The following is a 20,506-nucleotide window of genomic DNA, read 5'->3' as shown; positions in this document are numbered from 1 at the left end:
TATAGCACTAGCTAAAGCTAGCTAGCTAGCTAACCTAGCGTTGAGCTAGCTAGCTAGCTTCATATTGAGATATAGCACTAGCTAAAGCTAGCTAGCTAGCTAACCTAGCTTTGAGCTGGCTAGCTAACTTCATATTGAGATATAGCACTAGCTAAAGCTAGCTAGCTAGCTAACCTAGCTTTGAGCTGGCTAGCTAGCTTCATATTGAGATATAGCACTAGCTAAAGCTAGCTAGCTAGCTAACCTAGCTTTGAGCTGGCTAGCTAGCTTCATATTGAGATATAGCACTAGCTAAAGCTAGCTAGCTAGCTAACCTAGCTTTGAGCTGGCTAGCTAGCTTCATATTGAGATATAGCACTAGCTAAAGCTAGCTAGCTAGCTAACCTAGCTTTGAGCTAGCTAGCTAGCCTTCTAGATTGCTGGTGGTAGCAGTCTAGGTGAAATTTGGCTAAATTAACTGGTGTTGTGTTTGTGTACACTGCGTGTCCAAATATTTGTGGACACCCATCTAAGGAATACATTCAGCCACTTTGAGTTGAACCCATGCTGGTAGCTACAGCTTGTCTAGTCCCTGTAAAGAAGTATTGCCAGTAGAATAGGACTCTCTGGAGTAGATACACATGAACCTACTGGCACCTTGTCTAATGCCAGGATAATGTAGGATAGAGGGGTTTGAGCTGTGGAGCAGTGAAACTGTGTTCCCTGGAAATACTGGTGCTCTATCCAGTATTTTTGGGGTGAGTTGGGGATGAGGAGGGGTGGTGATCCTTCAGCATCCCTACCTCACTAACGCTCTTGTCGCTGAACGCAATCAAATCCTTACAGCAGTGCCTCAAAATCTAGCTAGTAGTCCTTTCCTGGACAGCAGAGACAGTTGCTCCAACAAATGCAGGATAAACTCTTTATAATGAGCTTGATGTCAGAAGAATGAACAATTAAGGAGCAGGTGTCCCATTACTTTTGTCCATTTAGTATATATACTGATAGTTGAAGTGAACTGTTGTTTGTGATGTCCACGTGCTTTACTGACAAATAACCACTCATTACCACTGATTAGACAGCAGATTTTAAACATTTCTAATATCGAAAAATGTAAATATTGTTTTGGTGTGACCCTAAAAGATGGCTAAGGAGAGTCATGGTATAAGAGAAGGAGATCCTGTGGCATCCTGCGCTGCTAGTCTGGATGGAGATGAAAATGAAGGACCTTCTGAGGTGAGTGACTACAGATTAGTTATGATTAGATATAATTCAGCTGTTTATCTACGTCACTGTAAAGCATTTGGCTTTGCTAAAGTGATAGTATTAATAGGCAAATCTATCAGGTAGAGTTTCACCCGATTTTCACCTTTCTTTAACTTCAAGGTACTTATGAGTGTGCTTGCTCAACATGGCCAGGTTGGACTTAGTTTCTATGACAGTAGAGATTGTTCCATGCACTTCATGCTTGATGCAGCAGATAACAAGGATCTTCAACTGTTGGGAAGAGGTAACTTAAATATATGTACTACATTGCTAAATGCATTAATGTATTAAAATTAACTTGATATCAAATCAAATCAAATCAAATTTTATTTGTCACATACATAGTCATACACAGTATAACTTGCAGTGAAATGCTTTTTATGACCACATCAAGCTATACAATAAAAATCTACATTTAAACTTAACTAAACCTTAACTTAATGAAGTAAAGTGCAAAAGTGCAAAAGAAAAATAAAATAAAAATGAAGAAAATAAAAATAGAATAAGTTACATTTAAGTTAAAGAATAAAATATAAAAATATGAAAATATAGAAATATAAGCAAAAAAAAATACAGAATACAAATATACAAATATATATACAGAGATGAAATAGTGCGTGTCTGTGTGTGTGTGTGTGTGTGTATATATATATATATATATATATATATATATGGTCATCTGTGAATATATAATAGGAATGGGTGTATGTGTGCCTTGCCTGTAGGGCTGCAATGCAATGAGAGTTCCAGAAAATCTCTCAATTTCACAGCATCCTAATTATTATTATTATTATTATTATTATTATTATTATTATTATTATCATTATCAGTTGACTCAATTGAAGCAATTAAAACTAAAGGATTTTTGGTTGAACAAACACGTTACTATAGTTAAAATGTGGTGTGTTAATGGATGGAATGTGCAAAAATAATTGGATCTATCTTTAGAAATAAATGAGCTGTGGAGCAGTGAAACTGTGTTCCCTGGAATGATGGTGGTCTATCCAGTACTTTTAGGGTGAGTTGGGGATGAGGAAGGGTGGTAATCATCCAGCATCCTTACCTCACTAATGCTCTTGTCGCTGAATGCAATCAGATCCTCACAGCAGTGCCCCAAAATCCAGTAGTCCTTTCCTGGACAGTAGAGACAATTACCCAATTAATAGTCGGATAAACGTTTTTAATGCCCTTGATTTCGGAACAATGAACAGTGAATGAGCAGGTGTTCCAATACTTTTGTCCATACAGTGTGTATACTAAAGGTAAATTAACTGTTGCAACCCTACCTGTCTGATACCTAAAAGGAGTTACAAGTCCAAATGTTAAGGTTTCTTAAGTTTTTTAACTGCACATTACCTATGAGTTATTGTTTTAAGTCATTCAGGAGATCAGCCCTAATGTTGTCATCGCAAGTGCGAAGCAGGAGCGGAACATGGTCCAGTTTATCAGAGAACTTGGTAAAATATATTTGGCTTCTGAAGGTCCATACAGTACATGAGCGAAGCTACAGATATCTGTAAATGTGCTTTGTTCTTATTTTAATTTTAGGATCAAATCCCAACTACAGGCCAGAGGTTGTTGTGTATCCTAGTGCTGACTTTGGTAAGTACAAAAGTTTCATAGAAAAGCTGAGGGGTTATGGCTTTGTCTGTGTGATTTATGTTCCATAGAGATTTTATAATTGCAAGCTCAGGCCTACAGATTGTACGCCTTCTTGTTCACCCTTTAAGCTTCCCCCTCCAGTTTTATTCTTATAAAAGTAAGTGAGAGTGCATTACCATACATTTCATTTACTGTTGTGCAAATTAACTTATTAACAACAGCCTTATATCTGTGTAGTGCATGTTGTAAACAGTTTGCTCAGTCTACATGCAGCCTGTGTTAGTCCATGACATCTGTTCTGCATTTCTGTACTGCAGGAGTAGAGGTCAGTAAACAGAGGCTTCTGTCAGCACATCTCCCTTTTCTTCCTTCATCCATCACTGAGAAAGAAAAAATCACATATCTGTCCTCCTGCATCTTATTTGATTCTGTGCTAATGGTAAGGCCAACATATCTCTAGTTATGTTTAATTAAGAGTCAGATGATCAGTTCACAAATCATTTTCTCACAGACATGTCACCGTTATTTTGTAAGAATAAAATATTATGTTCTAAATCAAACATTATTTTGAACCTAAAAATATGTGTATTATTATGCCCCATGACTTTGCTTTTACACATGCTTGAATGTTTCATATGTTATCACTTAGTAAATGAAATATGAACAGAAGGTATTGAACTTTTTTACAGATGAGGAGCATAGGAGGACTCCTGAAATGTCTAGACCGGAGAAGAGTTGGGGTTGAACTGGAAGACAGCAGCGTTGGGGTTCCCATATTTCAGTTACTTACCTACACACTGTACGGCATTTACAACACTTGCAACAATATTTGCATTGTTTACTTTTTTGTTTGTTATTTTCATGTTCTTAATTGGTGATTTATTGAAAATATATATTTGAAGCATTTTAAAACTGTTAACTCAGAATAGTTAATCGCTGGTTCAAATCCCAGGTTTGGGATTTGCCTTTCTCTTATTCTAGTTGGGTAGATTGCTCTCTCCCGCTCCCCACATCACTTCAGTGTGATGCTGGCTGAAACGGGTTTTCAAAAATCTGGTTTCACCCTGCCCTGCCCACCCGAGCCACCTAATCAGCTCATTAACAAGCCTTTTCAGAGTTGCAGGTGGTGTTATAAAGCAGAGAGTCCACTAAAAGGGAGCCTTCAGGACCAGAATTGAGAAACACTTTGTTAGCCGATGCCTCGAAAGTTCCGCCGAATGCGTTGGTTGCCCGTTGATGTTGCATCGTGGCTGGTTATGCATGTGTTGGAGGCATGTGTCGGTCCTCATCCTACCATTGTCTGAAGCATTACATTTGATATGGGAAGAGGGTTGTGTAATTCTCTATTTGAAATTGTTAAGTATGTACTTCAAGTATGGAGAGCACTGCATTCAATCTGTTGTCCTGTCTTTTAACAGAAATGACATAGTATACATTGACCGAGACACATACAGGTGCGTGTTAACTGTTTCACTGTAAAAAAATATTTAATGTATGTACTGTTAATAAACAGTATATGTTTAATTTGTTTTTTTATTACATATCCTCAGTGCTCTCCAGATTTTCAAATCTGAGCTGCACCCTTCTGTGTACAAGCTCCAGTCAGGGGTGAAGGAGGGCCTGAGTCTCTACGGTAAATAACACCTTCCATGTTACTATGTAGTGACTGTCTGTCTCTGGGAGTGTCTGGATTTAAATCATTAGGAATGGCAGATGTTAGCAACGTAGTCATTTATATTAGTTCGTATTAAAAACTAAGCATGCATGTTTCAGGTATTCTGAATCGCTGCCGATGCAAGTATGGCTCCAAGCTTTTACGGTACGATTTCTCTTTTTTCCTTTATTCTCTTACTTCAATCTACAGCCAGTGCTAAGCTTTTGTTCCTGTTTTCCAGGCAGTGGTTCCACCGGCCCACTAGAGACCTGAGTGTTTTAAGGAGAAGACAGGAGGTGGTTCGTTACTTTACCTCTCCTCACAACTCTGATGTGATGAACACGCTACAGAATTTCCTGCGCAACATCGGAAACATTCCAGTACAAACTTAATGCTTAATGGTGTCTCTGTCTATGGTGACATACATTTGACAGATATCAAATTCTTTGGATTAACTGAAATTGACAAGTTGAGCTTGAAAAGTCCAATTCAAATGGCATTAATGTAGTTTAGCATAATCTGCTATTTGTCTGTTATCTTTATGTATTTCTTCAGATTCACCTTATTTTCATGTTGTTTTACAGACTTTACTCTACAAAATGTCTCTAACTCATACCAAAGTCTGTGACTGGCAGAGTTTATACAAGGTAATTTACACCTTATTCTAACCTAAAACCTCATAAAATGTATGAATTGGTTAAGTTTTCCTTTGTTTAACCCTTGTGTTTATTTTTCTGGTCCTCAGACTGTGTACAGTGCTGTGGGGATCAGAGACACAGTGCGTTCGCTCCCCCAGACCATCCACCTTTTTCGAGAGATCAGTGAAGGCTTTACAGACAACCTCCACTACATTGCCACACTAATCAGCAAAGTGGTGAGACTTAACGTGGATAAGATGTATGAATCATTTTCTTCTTGTGTAAAGAAATTATGGTGCCGTTACCACACATTGTTTTTACATTTAAATTAAATGGAATGTTTGTTGTTTGTGGTCTTTTAGGTCTTTTTGAGGTTTAGAGGTTTAATGACAAACATATGTTTTTGTCTTTTGCAGGTTGATTTTGAAGGTAGTTTAGCTGAGAATCGTTTCACTGTTAAGCCAAATGTTGACCCTGCCATTGATGAAAGTGAGCCTGTTACGATTTTTTACTTACAGTTTTTTTGTGTGTTTGGCAAGTTGATAAGCTTTGTGCTGATAAACTCTAAGAAAAGTATAAGTGATCTGTGTCAATAAACAGTCTTCATTACAGTTCCTTATCCTTCCCTTCAGAGAAAAGAACAATGATGGGCCTGTCAGATTTTCTAACAGATGTGGCCCGTGCTGAGCTGGAGAATCTGGATTCCCGTTTTTCTGCCTGCAGTGTCATCTACATCCCTCTGGTGTGGGATGTCGTGTTTTTTGTAGTTTTTCCCCATCTGTGGCCAGTTTACCATTAACTGATATTATATTAATGGATCATTTTTGTTTTCATTTCATAGATTGGGTTCCTCCTCTCAGTACCACGACTGCCTGGCATGTTGGAGAAGGAAAACTTTGAGATTGAAGGTCTTGATTTTATTGTGAGTATTTAAGTAAACTATAAAATATCAGGATAAGAAAAGGCCTTGTCAAATATAGAGAAATGGAACACAGCATACTGTATTTCAGAGATGCTGTATTTAAACTTTGGGCAAAAAATACTATTTTCAGTCCTGCCAGTGTAGGTGTTGTATAAGAGTGTTTACAGTGTAACAATACAGATCCAGGCAGCTTTAAAGAACCCATAAGCAGGTTTAATAACCAAGGCAACGTAACACAAAAACACAGTGAAAGTAACCATGGTCAGTGGCAGTGCCAAGAAGGGGTTAGAGGCCAAAAAGAGCAACAAAAAATCCAAAGCAAAATAGTCTAGAAACACAGTCCAACAATCCGAAGTCACAAGGCAGGCAGGGATTTAGCAAGAAAACAAACCAACACGATTGAGAACGCTCAGTATTGCAGCAAGCAAACTGGCGATGCTTTGCACGGCGCAGCAGAGTGAGAGGTGATACTTGTAGAGGGACTGATTAGGGTATTGCTGTCAGGTGTGAGTTATTGAGCCCATTGCTGGGACAAGGACCTCTGGTGGCCGGACGGAGTATTACTTACAGTAGTCTACTCACCGAAGTAAATTACCAAAAAAAAACTGAATAAAATTACAAATAATTCCTATTCTCTCTTTTTAAGGCACCAGTTAAAATAACTGATTGTGTGATGTGTGTTCATCTCTGTGAAGTATATTGTGTGCATCTTTGTATGTTTGTGTCTTTGTGATTGGTTCAGTTTGTGTCAGAAGAAAGGCTCCATTACCGCAGTGCCCGGACTAAGGAGCTGGACAACATGCTGGGAGACCTGCACTCTGACATCAAAGGTGAACTACAAAGTCTGGACACTGGCCATCTTTACTGTATCAGAGATGTTTGTTCAACTGGAACTAATGACTACATTCCTAAAAAACATGCTTCAAATGGCTCTTTAAGTGATTCCATAGAAGAAGCATTTCATAAAAGAGATCTGTGGGTGTGAAGAACCGTAAAATTGATAATGAGCATTTCCATCAGGTGAGGTTTCTTTAACCCTTAAAGTACAGATCTCTTTAATAGAATGGTTCTTTGTGAAACTAAAAGTGGTGTTTCTATGGCATTGCTCAATGAATGCTGATGTTACCAGCCTATAAATAAAATAAAAAAAATGAATAAATAGGCTGATGTTACTAAGTATTGGCAATGCTTTTCTTTTAAGTTATTTTGAATTTACTTCAGACCCTTTCCTTTTTGATTATATTACAAAGGTAATATTTCCTATAATCTAAAAGAGTTGTTTAAATGTATGCCTTTTGACAATCTGTTTCTGAAAAAAGGGTCAACTTGTCACTGTATGTATTTGTTTCATAGTAGCAGCTGAATATTTTTCACATACTTTATAGCACTAACTGAATTATAAGCTTGCAGTTAAAAGTGTACTCGTTGCATTGCTGAATATCAGTTTAACATAGGCTTTCAGTGATTATGAAAGCTTGTGAATGTGTATTTCAGACATGGAAAGGGCAGTGATGACACAACTCCAAGCCACTGTGCTGCAACGCAGCAGCTGCCTCTATAAGGTTCTGTCCCTATGTGCTGAGCTGGACTGCCTTATGGCATTGGCACAGGCCTCCCAGAACTACGGCTACTGCTCCCCTACACTGACGGCAAACTGCAGATTGATACTGCATCAGTCAAGGTATAGTATTATTTACGATTAGGGAAGGTGGGTATAATTGAGTGCCTGATTTAGAATCCAGTTTAGTGCGATAACTCATTCTAGCTGTATACTTTATCTCCTTTTACCTTTCTCCCTTAGACATCCTCTATTGGAGCTGTGTTTGCCAGTATGCGTGGCGAATCCATGCATCTCTTCTGAGACTGAGGGAAAGGTCAAGGTACTAACAGGACCAAACTCTTCTGGCAAGAGCATTTACCTAAAACAGGCAAGTGCAGCACATAGCCAGATGCATACAAATATACACCTACAATCTATATACTTTACATGTTGAAATATGGTACCATACGTAAAGAAAGTACCCCATTAACACACAGACATATGCTATTATGTTTTTATGATGACACATGCCTGCCATGTCTGTAGACCCATTCTGTCACATTCATTGTTAACAGTATGTGGTTGGTATAGGTTGGCCTGATTGTGTTCATGGCCCTGATTGGCTCTGATGTGCCGGCCAAAGAGGCTGAGATTGGTCTGGTGGATGCCATCTTCACCCGCATGCACAGTCGTGAATCTGTGTCTGTGGGCCTGAGCACCTTCATGATAGACGTGAACCAGGTACAAATGTTTGCTACACTCACAGACCACCTGTCCTAAAAGTATATATACTTTATATATCAGACAAATCAAACAGACTCAGAGACCTAGTGATGTTGATATAATAGATTTTACTCATGTGGAAATCTTTGTAAAGATTTAAATTAATCTTTTACATCTTTTTTAAGCATATACTTTGAAATCCCATCCCATCTAGATGTCTTATGCTTTGAACTACAGCACTGGAAAGTCACTTGTGTTGGTGGATGAGTTTGGCAAAGGAACCAATACAGTGAGTTCAAAACCATTGTAGAATATTGATAATTATTATTTGATAATTAATGAGAGAAACTAGTAAAGTATTAATACTAATACTGTGTGGGTGTGTTTGCAGGTTGATGGTTTATCACTCTTAGCTGCGTGTCTGAATCACTGGTTACGCAGAGCTCCATCTGAGTGTCCAGTTGTTGTTTTGGCTACAAACTTTCACAGTGTTCTGCAGCTGGGCCTTCTGCCTCAGTCTCCTCTTCTCTCCTTGCTGGTGTGAATCTACTGATTTTAAAACAGTGATAAAATTCAGACTTCACTGTTGTACTAAAACTTTGCTTACTTTTGGCCATAATTGTGTTAATGTATTAGATGATGTAATAGATAGTACAGTTTTCCATATGCATGTGCATCATAGACTATATATTTAGTGCATTACTTTCCCTTCTGTTTCCCATGCATTCATGTCCCACATTACTACCATAGGCCATTTTCTGATGTTTCTGTCAAACAATTCTGTATAATTCTGTAAAATCATATGGTTACTTTTTATGATGCATAATTTATGTCTATATGGATAGACTCTAGAGACTGCTGTAGATGGAGAGGAGTTGGTCTTTCTCTACCAGCTGAAGGAAGGCATTTGCCAGTCCAGCTATGCTGCTAACATTGCCACACTGGCTGGCCTGCAACCTACCCTGGTGCAGAGAGGAGTGGAGGTATTTGTTCCTCAACACACTCCCCATACAGCATAGATGGTGGCATAGCAACATTGTGGCATGAATTATTATTCGGGCGAAGCAGATAAAATTCTACATTGTTTTAAAGTGGAGGTATTTGTTCCTCAGATTTCTGTGCAGCACTAATGTTTGTCATGAGCCAGAAAACTACAGTTATGTAAAATAACTTCATCAAGAATTTAAAACTTTGAGAACAATTTGCTATAGCTTTTTAAAAGCTTACATTTTTATTAACATCTTCTTCTTATTATTATTATTATTATTACTGTATGTAGGTATCAGAATTATACAGAACAGGACAGACCATCAAAAGGATTGACCAGCCCTCCGGTGATGAACAGATTAACAGGTTTGTGTTCAATAGAAGAAGCAAATATTGTGTTTTAAATATAAGGTATTTCACAAAAAAATGTATCACTAGTATGAGGGGATGACAGCTAGCACATCATCTTACAAAGACTAGCACTGCATCTGCATCAGATTTACTGACCTAAAGACATTTTTGAAGGTTTGAACAATGAATGGTTGTATGCATGTCCTGCTCTTTACATGCTTAATTCTGACGTCCTAGGAGTAATTCACTGTAGAGAATGCAAGCAATGCTATTGTTATGGATGGAGCTGTCTCATTTGGCCATGATATTGTTTTAAAAATACCAGGTCAAATTCTGTCTCTAAGCAAATCTGCCTATTTACGTTATGCTGTCAGAGCTGTACTGTAATTCTCTCTGGCTGCCAAAAAAGAAACTTCAGTGTAATTTTTAACATTCTTATCATGTATGCTGGGATGCAGTTAACTACTGTTGCACCTGTTTTTGTCTCTGTTGTCAGATGTAAAGGAGTGGTAGAGAAGTTCTTGGCTCTTGATTTGGATGACTTATCAGTGGATCTGGTGAGGTTTATGAAAAAGGAGCTGCTGCCAATTGGAGAAGGGCTGTGAAGTTTTTAAATTATTTTTTTTACACTTTTATTAAAGGTTAAGACAGTGTAACAAATGAAAGATCTTCCACATGCTCTGTTAATTAGTGAGTTTTATAGCGATTGTTTGTTGCAAATGTAGCTTTTTATGTCAAGACATTTTGTAATTTATTTTATCTGTTAATCAGTGTTTCTGTTTAAACATTAGTTTAGTTTAAATGATTTTGTAAAAACATGTATTTTGCATAAATTAGTTACTGAGGTCAGGTGAGGGCTGAGTTTTTTTCGTGGAAGGGTTCATGAATATCTGCAGTCACTAATCCCATGTCACTACATTGGACAGAAGCAGCTGTGTTATCACATTTTATTGAATTAATTAGGCTCTTGAGCCATCTGTCTTTACAAAAGCAAGGGTTCTGTCCTGCTAATCTGAGCCAGTCAAGAAGGACACATGTAAGAAAACTGGATAGTTAGGAAAATGGATAGATAGATTGTACTGTACTTTGCCATACAAACTAGAATTTACTAGAATACCCAAGGTATCCTGGGTTCTGGGTTATAGAGTTGTCTATTGTCCTTTTTTCATTGCTCATGGTAAAATAGCATTATTATGCCGATATGTTAACACGTCATTGGGCGTGTAAGTGGTTGTGATTGAATGGTTCATGTTTTTTGGATTTGAATTGGGTAACAAATCTCCAAGGTATCTGAAGCAACACTTTGGCCACAACCTTACTTAAACAGAAGGTGAGGTTGCCTTGAGAGTGCCAAAGTCTGTCAGACCTAATTGAGTTGTTTAGTTACAATCGAGTTGCCCAGTTAGCTGAGCAGCTGTATGCCACACTGTTAAATTACACAGAGCCAAGGTAAGAATAGACTGACAGATTCTAAATCTGCCTGCTTTGGAACGAACAGACACGCTTGGATATTTTACTCTCATAGTTACAAGCAAGAGGACGGCTAACTGTAGATACAGTATATGATCTGTAGACATAAAGAAATGGAGGCCTACTGATCCTTAGTTATGCAGGATGTTTTTATGGCCACATGCAACTTTATGCTTATGTGTAAGTATAACTTTTTGACCTTTTTCTTCTTGTGTGCATTAAATCAATCTGAATGTATAAGACAAATAACATCATAAAGTTTGTTGTTTGGAGGGTGAAATTTAAAATTAGGTAATGGTGTTTGCTTGTTCATAAACACAAATATACATGAGTATAAAACACACCCTATACAACATATCATCACTGTCCAATGAAAAACATGCATCTCCAAAACAGCAACTTTATAGGAGAAGGAAAAAAACTTTGAAAACCTTGAATAATTTATTTCAATTTAAGTCATTTTGAAATGTTGAGAAACACCTTTGAATATCATAGTCCTTGTAGAATGACAGTCCTGTAATGTGCCCTGATAGTTGTGGTCTGGTGATTAAGACTATAACGACATTAATCCAAGTTAGTCATTCAGTTCATCTTGTTTAGGCTGTGTGATTTATTGTCTACATGATAGCTTTGGAATATTCACTTTTACCACATTCACATTATCTGTATCATACCTTAAATTAACTACAAATGGGTTTGCAGAGTTGGTACAAAGCCATTTGGAAGCTTGTTTTGGATGATTAACCTCAAGGGCGTTTTAGCGGATAAGACCTGTCAGAGTGAGCCAAGAATGTCACATCTAATGGGCAAAATGGCTGTAATTGAGTTGGTTAGAACAATTCCAATTTACTTGAGGAGCTCTAATCCACAATGACTATAACAAATGCCAGGATAAGGACAGACTAAACTCTAATTCTAGCTGCTTTAAGACTTTAAAAAGGTGTTTAGGTGCCTGAAGCCTCCAGTGTTCCTGAAACGGTGAGACAAGCAAGGCGACAGCACTATTTTGACACTATTTGAGCAAATTGGTGAAGACCTGCTACCATGCTCACCCCCCCTTGGGATGTGGATTTAGGATGCAGATGTTGAATGTACAGTTTTATCATTTCGTAAGTATTATATATTAATGTTCTTGATTTATTTTTAGGCTTTTATACACTGCTATAACTTCTACACATTACTTTTTACACTGTTGTTAAAGATTTACTGTTAGAGCATTATTTTGTTGAAACAAAGTTGTTGAATTTAGTTCATTTATCAGAATTTCACCGGATACGAGGCATCTCAACTATCACTCATCAGCCCCACATGCCTGGAGGTTGAAAACCAGAGCACACCACCTTCAACAGAATTGAAGCCCATCATGATGTCTTTTTGAACGTCTTGTTGTGCATCTTGTGCGTCCCAGAAGTAGTGGACATCACATTTTAAAGGTATGTATGACCATTTACAGATGAAAATGAGATCACCGTTGTGTATATCGACCACTTCAACTGTATATCAACGGTAGTGAGTTGTTTACTTATTGCTTATGTGAAATATATTTTCATGATTTTAATATGTGCAGTATGACATGGTAAATACTATAAACTAAAATTTATTTAAAAAGTTGCAGTCTACTGATTTTAACCATTGTACAGTCTACAATATATTAATATTAACATAAGTAAAGTAGTAAAGTTTATGATTAAAAGTTAATATTCATAAATATTACAGAGTAATATTTATTATGAATGTCCTTAAATTTATTTTTTTATTTATTGTTTTTAACTTGAAATATTCTATTAATATTTATATTAATTTATATTGTTTTTACATTTAAATATGTAATTAATATTTTTTTTATACAATATTAGTATATTAGGATAAGGATTTGTTTACAAAAAGTTTAACTTGAGTATGACCCACAAGCTAAAATGAAATTGTTGATCAGCATATACCAACCATTTGTCTTTCCCAAGTTGGTCGCTCTGTCAGGCACAAGGAAACTACATAATGCCTTGTTTGTTTTACTGTTTTATCCCCATTAGCTGCTATCTCATTAGCTGATAGTCTTCCTGGGGTTTGTGTGCAAAGCAAGCTTCTCATTGTGGGCTCATCAACCTCACATTCCTCATTACTGTTGCTGTTTGTCTCTTTGATGTCTTCACAATCAGTGTCAGTTTATGAGAATTAGATTATTGCTGATTTTCCACACAGATCAGTCAGTCTAATTTCAGGTCAATGAAAGAATAAAATGTATACACGTACATGACCTCTTCTGTAAGCTGTATAGGTTTGTTCTTAAGGTGTTAACCCCTTTACCATAACACCTGCCACAAGCCTAATCCTTCCTAGTCTGAGACATTAGACTGTCTGTATTGAAATAGAAAAAACAACGTCAGTCACTGTCTTTTCTGTCTTGGAAAGGGTCATATTTGCAGCTCTGAAAGCTGAAAATTAAAATATCTGATGCCCACAAAGCATGTGAAGGCTATACGGGAAGATTAAAGAGTTTTCAGGTGGCTGTTTCTTCAGGTCAAGTTGAGGTCTGGCAGAGCAGACCTGCTCCTAGGCAAATTCAAATCCCTGTTCAAGAAGATTTAGCATACCTGGAGAGGTGGTGCACTGTTCTACTGTGCAGCGGCACCTGCACAAATGTGACCTTCATAGAAGAGTCATCAGAAGAAAACATTTCCTGCGTCCTTACCATAGAATTCAGCATCAAGGGAATATATAAACAATATGTAAACAAGTGAAACAGTCTCTAACTGTTAAGCATGGGGGAGATTTGATTTAGCTTTGGGCCTGATTTCCAGACAGTAGGACGAGGAACATTTTACTGGAGAGGGAACAATGGATTCAAATCAATACCAGGAAATTTGGAAGCAAACATCACACTGTCAACAAAAGGCTGAAGACGAACAGACCTCAAAATCCACAAAGAACTGCAAGGTTTGCCATGGCTCTTATAGCCCCATGTCCCAGCAAATATCTCACCTCTTGCAAAAAAAACAAAAAAACAAAACAATGGGTAAAAATCCAAATCCAAAAATGTTTTCTTTGAGCCCTTTTCCTTTTGTGTTACTTTGAACTTGTAAAATATGTAAATGTAAAATATATCTTGCTTAAAGAAATGTGTCATTTTTTAAATTGTTTGGATATCAGATGGTCTTTTATTCACTCAGCTTTTCACAGTAACAGAAATTTTGACCAGGGCACCCAAACAATTGCATGCCACTGTATATAAAATATATTTCTGCCTGAATAAAACCATAAAACTTTTCTTAGTGTTTTTATTTACATTGGAAATGAGTAAGACATAAGTAAGTACATTAAAATATTTTTACACAATTTAGAGTATTCATTGTTTATATGATAACATGCCTTATCACATAATTGTAAATGGGAGTTTTTTATCTGTGGGTTTAAGCAGCCCTAACACCTGGTAATGGCAAAAGCCATGTCTATGTGTTTTTTACATGATGACACTGCTGCTTGTTTCACTATCACCATAAGTGAAATTGGCAGGTGAGGTCAGGTGTTAAAGCATAGGTAGTGTCAGATTAGTTTCTGATGAGGCAGTAGGATTGACCTGGAAAGTCTTGGCAAAAGTGTCGCTTCGTAACAGAGAAGAGGATGGACTAAATGAAAACATTGGGGGTAAAGATATGGATATTTCAATCACAAAGTTTGGCAGAATATCACCGCGGTGCTGTCAGTTTGTTAAACTAACAAGAAAAGGGAAATTTAAGAGAACAAAAATCTCATTCCTCTTATTCCAACCCTGCTGTCAGGTATTACTTCTCAGGCCGCTGCTGCACAGTTAGTGGAGAGAACTACATACTCAGATTAAAAAGTCTTGTCTTTACATTATATCACATCATATCACATTAACTCCAATTCTGAATCACAGAAATGCACTTAACTTTTGTATACACAGATTTAGCTTTTGCCACATTCCTAAATAAAACAAAGGATGGCTTTAAATTTTTACAATAACAGACTATTACATTGGCTTACAAATGGGCAAATTGTTTTTGCATCATATTACTTAATTATTTTGCTTTTTCTTGAGAACAGAGTTAAGGTTATTGTTTCATGTTGAGAAAATCCTTCAAATCTCAGCTTGGAAGCTAAACATTTGTTTATCTTGTTTCACACCTTCTAATGAATCTCTGTAAGCTTAGACCTCAATCTGCCACCTCTCAGCGTCCTTCTTGATCACTATTCCACTAATCCCCTAAAATCCCTTTAATCAAGGTATAAATGCTGCCATTTGGACAACACTGAGGCGGCAGAGGGCAAGGAGCAAGCAGAGAATCCTTTGCTGATACATTAACAACCTCAGACATGTCAGGTCTACACGGTTTTGAGGGTGACAACTTCTACATCCCTATGAGCAACCGCACAGGGCTCGTACGAGATCCTTTTTTGTACGAGCAGTACTATTTAGCAGACCCATGGCAGTTTAAGATGCTGGCTTGCTACATGTTTTTTCTGATATGTTTGGGTTTCCCCATCAACGGCTTCACCCTTTTTGTCACGGCCCAGCACAAGAAACTCAGACAGCCGCTTAACTTTATCCTGGTTAACCTGGCCGTGGCTGGGATGATCATGGTCTGCTTTGGGTTCACCATCACCATCACTTCAGCTGTCAACGGCTACTTTTACTTTGGGCCTATGGGCTGCGCCATTGAAGGGTTTATGGCAACACTTGGAGGTGAGCAATACTAAACATTCACTCAGGCTGTGAACAGATTTTGATACACTTCAATGTTAACTATGTTAATTATTGTGACATATTTTCTCCAGGTGAAGTGGCTCTCTGGTCATTAGTGGTGCTGGCCATTGAGAGATACATTGTGGTCTGCAAGCCCATGGGAAGCTTCAAATTCTCATCTGCTTATGCATTAGGAGGCATTGCTTTTACCTGGGTCATGGCAATGACCTGTGCTGCTCCCCCTCTTATTGGATGGTCCAGGTAAGGCTCACTGTCTTATCTTTAACTGTTTTGCATCAGCATCTATCAGCTAAAACATTAGCACCAAAAACAGGTGAAGTGAAAAACATTAATTCTTCATTCTGTCATTCTTCATTAACAGTGGTGATGATCATTAATTAAGGTGATGTGTTAAAAGCAGGTAAAATGGGCTTTTGATCTCAGACAGTTTAACAAGGGCCAAATTGTCATGTCTAGGTGACTGGGTCAGGATATCTCCACTTTTTGGTAAGCAGTGGTTAGTACCTACCAAAAGTGCTCCAAGAAATAACAACTGGTGATCCAGCGACAGGGCAATGGGTACCGAAGACTAATTGATGCAATCCATGGAGGCCCCACCTCACAGTTTACAGGACGTAAAGGATCTGCCGCTACCGTTGTGTTGCCACATATCAGAGGACCTGCTTAATATTAACACACTGTAACACTGTATAAATGATGTTTGATTGGGGAAAAAATGCAATTCTTTCTAAAAACAATTATTTTTGTCCGAGTGAAAATTACAAAACTATTCAGTTATTCAAATATAAAATTCTAGTTTGGTCAATAAACAGGTACATTCCTGAGGGACTGCAGTGCTCCTGTGGACCAGACTACTATACACTCAACCCTAAATACAACAACGAGTCCTATGTTCTCTACATGTTCATCGTTCACTTCATTATCCCTGTCACGGTCATCTTCTTCACTTATGGACGGCTTGTCTGCACAGTCAAAGCGGTAAGTAACTCTTTCTCAAACACACCTGTCATATGTATTTTTTCATTTTGACACTTAAAATTACCTTTACCACCTACTTCTATAATATGCATACTACTGATGCTTTTAGTTATGATAATCAATATATACATAAATTAATGTAAATACCACAGTATAAATATGGTTTAGTATTTATTCAGTAGGGAGTAGAGCTTATATTCCTTTATTCCTTTAAGTTTATTATTAATATATAGTATAGATTATTATTATAGATTATTGTTGTCTTCAGATCTTAATTCAGATTTGTTTTTTTTTGTTTTTTTTTACAATAAAATACTTATATTATTAAATGTAAATACAATTTATTTTATTCCACAATAAAAAACCTGATATAAAAGCACCAGTTTCATTGTTTTATTGTTGTCATCTGTGTTTGTTAACCCCAGGCTGCAGCAGCTCAGCAGGACTCTGCCTCTACTCAGAAAGCCGAGAAAGAAGTCACTCGAATGGTCATCCTGATGGTTGTGGGATTCCTGGTGGCCTGGACTCCATATGCCAGCGTTGCTGCTTGGATATTTTTCAACAAAGGTGCTGCCTTCACTGCCCAGTTCATGGCTATTCCTGCCTTTTTCTCCAAAAGCTCAGCTCTCTTCAACCCTGTCATATATGTGCTGCTGAACAAACAGGTCAGTCCTACTTTGCTCTAGGAAAGAGATGCACCTTGCTGTTCCTTGCTTGTTAACATGACTTGTTTTTCTTTATAGTTCCGTAACTGCATGCTGACGACCCTGTTTTGTGGCAAGAACCCCATGGGAGACGATGAGTCCTCAACAGTGTCCACTAAGACAGAAGTGTCCAGTGTGTCCCCAGCGTAAAGGCCTCTGTATCATCACTGAAACAAACTTAGAACTCTTGGAACTCTGGAACTCTTGGACTCTTGACTTGCACTGTGGTGTTGCTTACATGGACCTCTCAACATGCTACAGTAGGGGCTGACAGAGAGTTTCGGTAATGTTTGTATTGTTTGTCTCTATCAAAAGCTTAAAACGAAACTATGCTGACTTACCACTCAGGATGTCAGTGCTTGCTCAGTGTCACCCTGTTCTGTTCTCTCTCAATCCGTTATGTTTTATGTTCTGTATAATATATTTTTGTATCTACAAAGCATTTAAAAAAGACCAAAAAAAGATTATACAATTAATAAACAGTGCATTTTAAAACATATGCACCCTAATTTGATTCCTCATTAATCTAGTTCTTTAAGGATAGGATTTAAATTTAAGAATGGTTAAATGTTGTACATGAACATTCAAAATGTGCTGTAAGAGCAACACTGAATGTATAAAGCTTCAGAAGAATCAGGTTTCCCTGTGTTATGAAAGGCTTTCTTAAACATTAATAAGACCTCCTAAATGTCTGAAGATCTAATATTACATTCATTGTTTTATGGTTAAAGACATTTCTCTGTCCTTTTTGCTTAAAGGTGCCCTATAGTGTCAACCTGTATTTATCTTGGTGTAGTTAATTAATGAGAGTTCGGTAGTTGGAACTGACAAACCGTGAATCTCTTCCTTCAGAAGAAAATCCATAACCAAAACAGAGCTGTAAAATGGGCCAATTCCAAAACCCCCAAACTGCAATTTGTGATGGCCATTGCAGGAGAATATGGTGGTGTTGAAACACCGGAGAGCCGCACATAACCATTTGACTCTGCTAATTATTAGAATAGGGGTTGCGACACGAACAAGGCCTCGTGACCATGGCTTTTCCATGTGTCAGTGTCCCTAGAAGGGGAGCTCAAACCAGAATGTGAAGATGCAAAGCTGAGTGTCTGGCTTGTTATTATTTTCCACTAAGACCCAAAGCCAAAATGAGTGGGTGCAAGGCCAAAAACTAACCTGGCTACAATGTTTGCAGCTAGCTAAAAGTTAACTAGGCCAGGAAGACAGCAATATTATTCATAAAAAAATATTTACAGGGTTTTTGTCACAGTGTTAAAAATTGCTATGCTATGTGATTTCCGTTGAGTCATGGTGGTGGTGTAAACCAGCCAATAAAACGGCTTAAAATTATTATACATGATCCCTCTGTTTCATTCAAAATAACAGGGCTGTAAACAGGCTTGTAAAACTACATCTGATTGTTTTTCACCCCAATTAAAGTTATATAATTAGTATTTATACATCAAATAACAGATTAAAATATTCAGTAAATGCATTAAAGGTGACAAAATTATTTGATATTAAACAGAAGTAGAACCGTAATGTTAGGCTGCATATAATCAAAGGTGTTTACTGATAGATGAACTGAGCACTGTATTTCTTACAGTATACAGTCATATGCTGTTTAATATTACAGATGATTTAATTTGGGGTTGTGTTGATTGTACAGTGGTTCCTCAGATAGAAGAACCACTCTCTTGTCAAGAATGCTAACTGTAGCTAATCTACACAGGCCCAGCATTGAAAGACTATCAGTTTTTTTGCCCTTTGACTCGAAAAAGGGCTTTGACATGTTGGGACACAAGTTAAAGTCGGTTTTAGTTCTTGTAGGTGCAGATAATCCATGGATTAGACTTACAAGGAATTACTTAAGTAGCTTCCTGTTCTCACTTAATACTTTTCACCTACTAGTTTGTAGGATAAATCTTGCTTAAAATAAATACCTGTGCTACCCATGTATTCAATAGCTTTTATACTGAATCTGTTATATCTAAATCTTTCACTTGCTGTTGCTTAATAGAGATAATCACAATGTCTCACAACCATGGGAAGTGGCCAACCCATTCCTGAACACCTAACAAAATCCTTTTGTCACAGTATGCTCATGACACATCTAATTCTATTGTGTAAAGGTGGCAAATGTTAAAGGTCTTTTAATCTTGTTATCTCATGGTAGATTAGCTTTTGATGCTTAAGAGCAATTAGGGATCTTAACGCTTTGTGGGATTTGAGCTGTGGTAAAGCACCTATCAAATGTTACAGGGCCTGCTCTTTTTGGTTAAACGTAGACTGATCATTTTGAATTCCTGTGCAGTCGTTTTGAAGAGCAAGAGATTTAAAAAGGGAATTATCATTTTATGATTACACCAGCACATCACCATGAAGCATATTCAGCATGGCAAATGCCTTGGGCTTCAATATCACTGCTATGCATAAATGAGTATTAACTATCTTACTGCATAGATTGCCCGGTTGTCACTGATCATAAAGCCAAGCAATGTCACTGATTTCATGAGGGCCATACCCTTCTAACACATAGAGATGTCTGAGAGGAACATGTAGAGCAATGCCACGCCCTCTTCTCCTGCCCCTCTCAAAGGGGAGCACAAAAATTAAGCATTAGGATGGGGCCTACAGAGTGGAAACTTTGATGAGGAGTTGTAAAAGAATATCATTGCTGTCAGGCCAATACCTTGTATCTCCCATATTTTAACTTTACGGGAGAAGAAAAACACGTTTCAATTGAAGTCAATGAAAGGTCAAATAAAAGTATTTATTCCAAGTCATTTCTATTGGTCAGTTTATCATAAAAAGTCTGACCAAAGGTAATGGATAACAGCCTGATTCAGACTACTATATGTCCAAATGTTTGTGGACACCCCTTCTAATGAATGCCTTCAACTACTTTGAGTTGTATTCATTAATGTCTTGTTCCTATAGAGAATAGTGCAGATAGGCAGAGGGGTATAAAG

General features: G+C 37.5%; 2 protein-coding genes across 2 annotated transcripts; both read left to right on the top strand.

The window, feature by feature from the left end:
* Window positions 1–1,122: 1,122 nt before the first annotated feature.
* msh5 (mutS homolog 5) lies at window positions 1,123–10,267 on the top strand. The gene is made up of 24 exons (XM_072691098.1): window positions 1,123–1,215; window positions 1,366–1,489; window positions 2,622–2,702; window positions 2,794–2,847; window positions 3,165–3,286; window positions 3,537–3,646; window positions 4,266–4,301; window positions 4,398–4,480; window positions 4,621–4,666; window positions 4,743–4,881; window positions 5,086–5,148; window positions 5,247–5,375; window positions 5,556–5,628; window positions 5,772–5,881; window positions 5,981–6,061; window positions 6,804–6,891; window positions 7,556–7,742; window positions 7,863–7,989; window positions 8,193–8,342; window positions 8,539–8,613; window positions 8,716–8,862; window positions 9,170–9,307; window positions 9,604–9,677; window positions 10,159–10,267. The coding sequence occupies exons 1-24, from the start codon at window positions 1,123–1,125 to the stop codon at window positions 10,265–10,267; spliced, it is 2,439 nt and encodes an 812-aa protein (XP_072547199.1).
* Window positions 10,268–15,464: 5,197 nt separating this feature from the next.
* LOC140565593 (green-sensitive opsin-3) lies at window positions 15,465–17,718 on the top strand. The gene is made up of 5 exons (XM_072691603.1): window positions 15,465–15,834; window positions 15,927–16,095; window positions 16,668–16,833; window positions 17,259–17,498; window positions 17,577–17,718. The coding sequence occupies exons 1-5, from the start codon at window positions 15,465–15,467 to the stop codon at window positions 17,685–17,687; spliced, it is 1,056 nt and encodes a 351-aa protein (XP_072547704.1). The 3' UTR covers window positions 17,688–17,718.
* The last annotated feature ends 2,788 nt before the right edge of the window (window positions 17,719–20,506 follow it).

This window comes from Salminus brasiliensis, chromosome 11 (assembly GCF_030463535.1).
Source record: "Salminus brasiliensis chromosome 11, fSalBra1.hap2, whole genome shotgun sequence".
NCBI classification, from domain to species: domain Eukaryota; kingdom Metazoa; phylum Chordata; class Actinopteri; order Characiformes; family Bryconidae; genus Salminus; species Salminus brasiliensis.
This window is presented reverse-complemented; position numbering and strand designations above follow the sequence as displayed.

Excerpts from the sequence above, each read along its gene's own strand:
- msh5 (XM_072691098.1), top strand. The coding sequence starts at position 1,123 with ATGGCTAAGGAGAGTCATGGTATAAGAGAAGGAGATCCTGTGGCATCC. Across the intron at positions 4,882-5,085 it reads GCAACATCGGAAACATTCCA|ACTTTACTCTACAAAATGTC; the intron begins GTACAAACTTAA and ends GTTGTTTTACAG. Across the intron at positions 5,882-5,980 it reads GTGTCATCTACATCCCTCTG|ATTGGGTTCCTCCTCTCAGT; the intron begins GTGTGGGATGTC and ends TTCATTTCATAG.
- LOC140565593 (XM_072691603.1), top strand. The coding sequence starts at position 15,465 with ATGTCAGGTCTACACGGTTTTGAGGGTGACAACTTCTACATCCCTATG. Across the intron at positions 16,096-16,667 it reads CCTCTTATTGGATGGTCCAG|GTACATTCCTGAGGGACTGC; the intron begins GTAAGGCTCACT and ends GTCAATAAACAG. Across the intron at positions 17,499-17,576 it reads ATGTGCTGCTGAACAAACAG|TTCCGTAACTGCATGCTGAC; the intron begins GTCAGTCCTACT and ends TTTTCTTTATAG.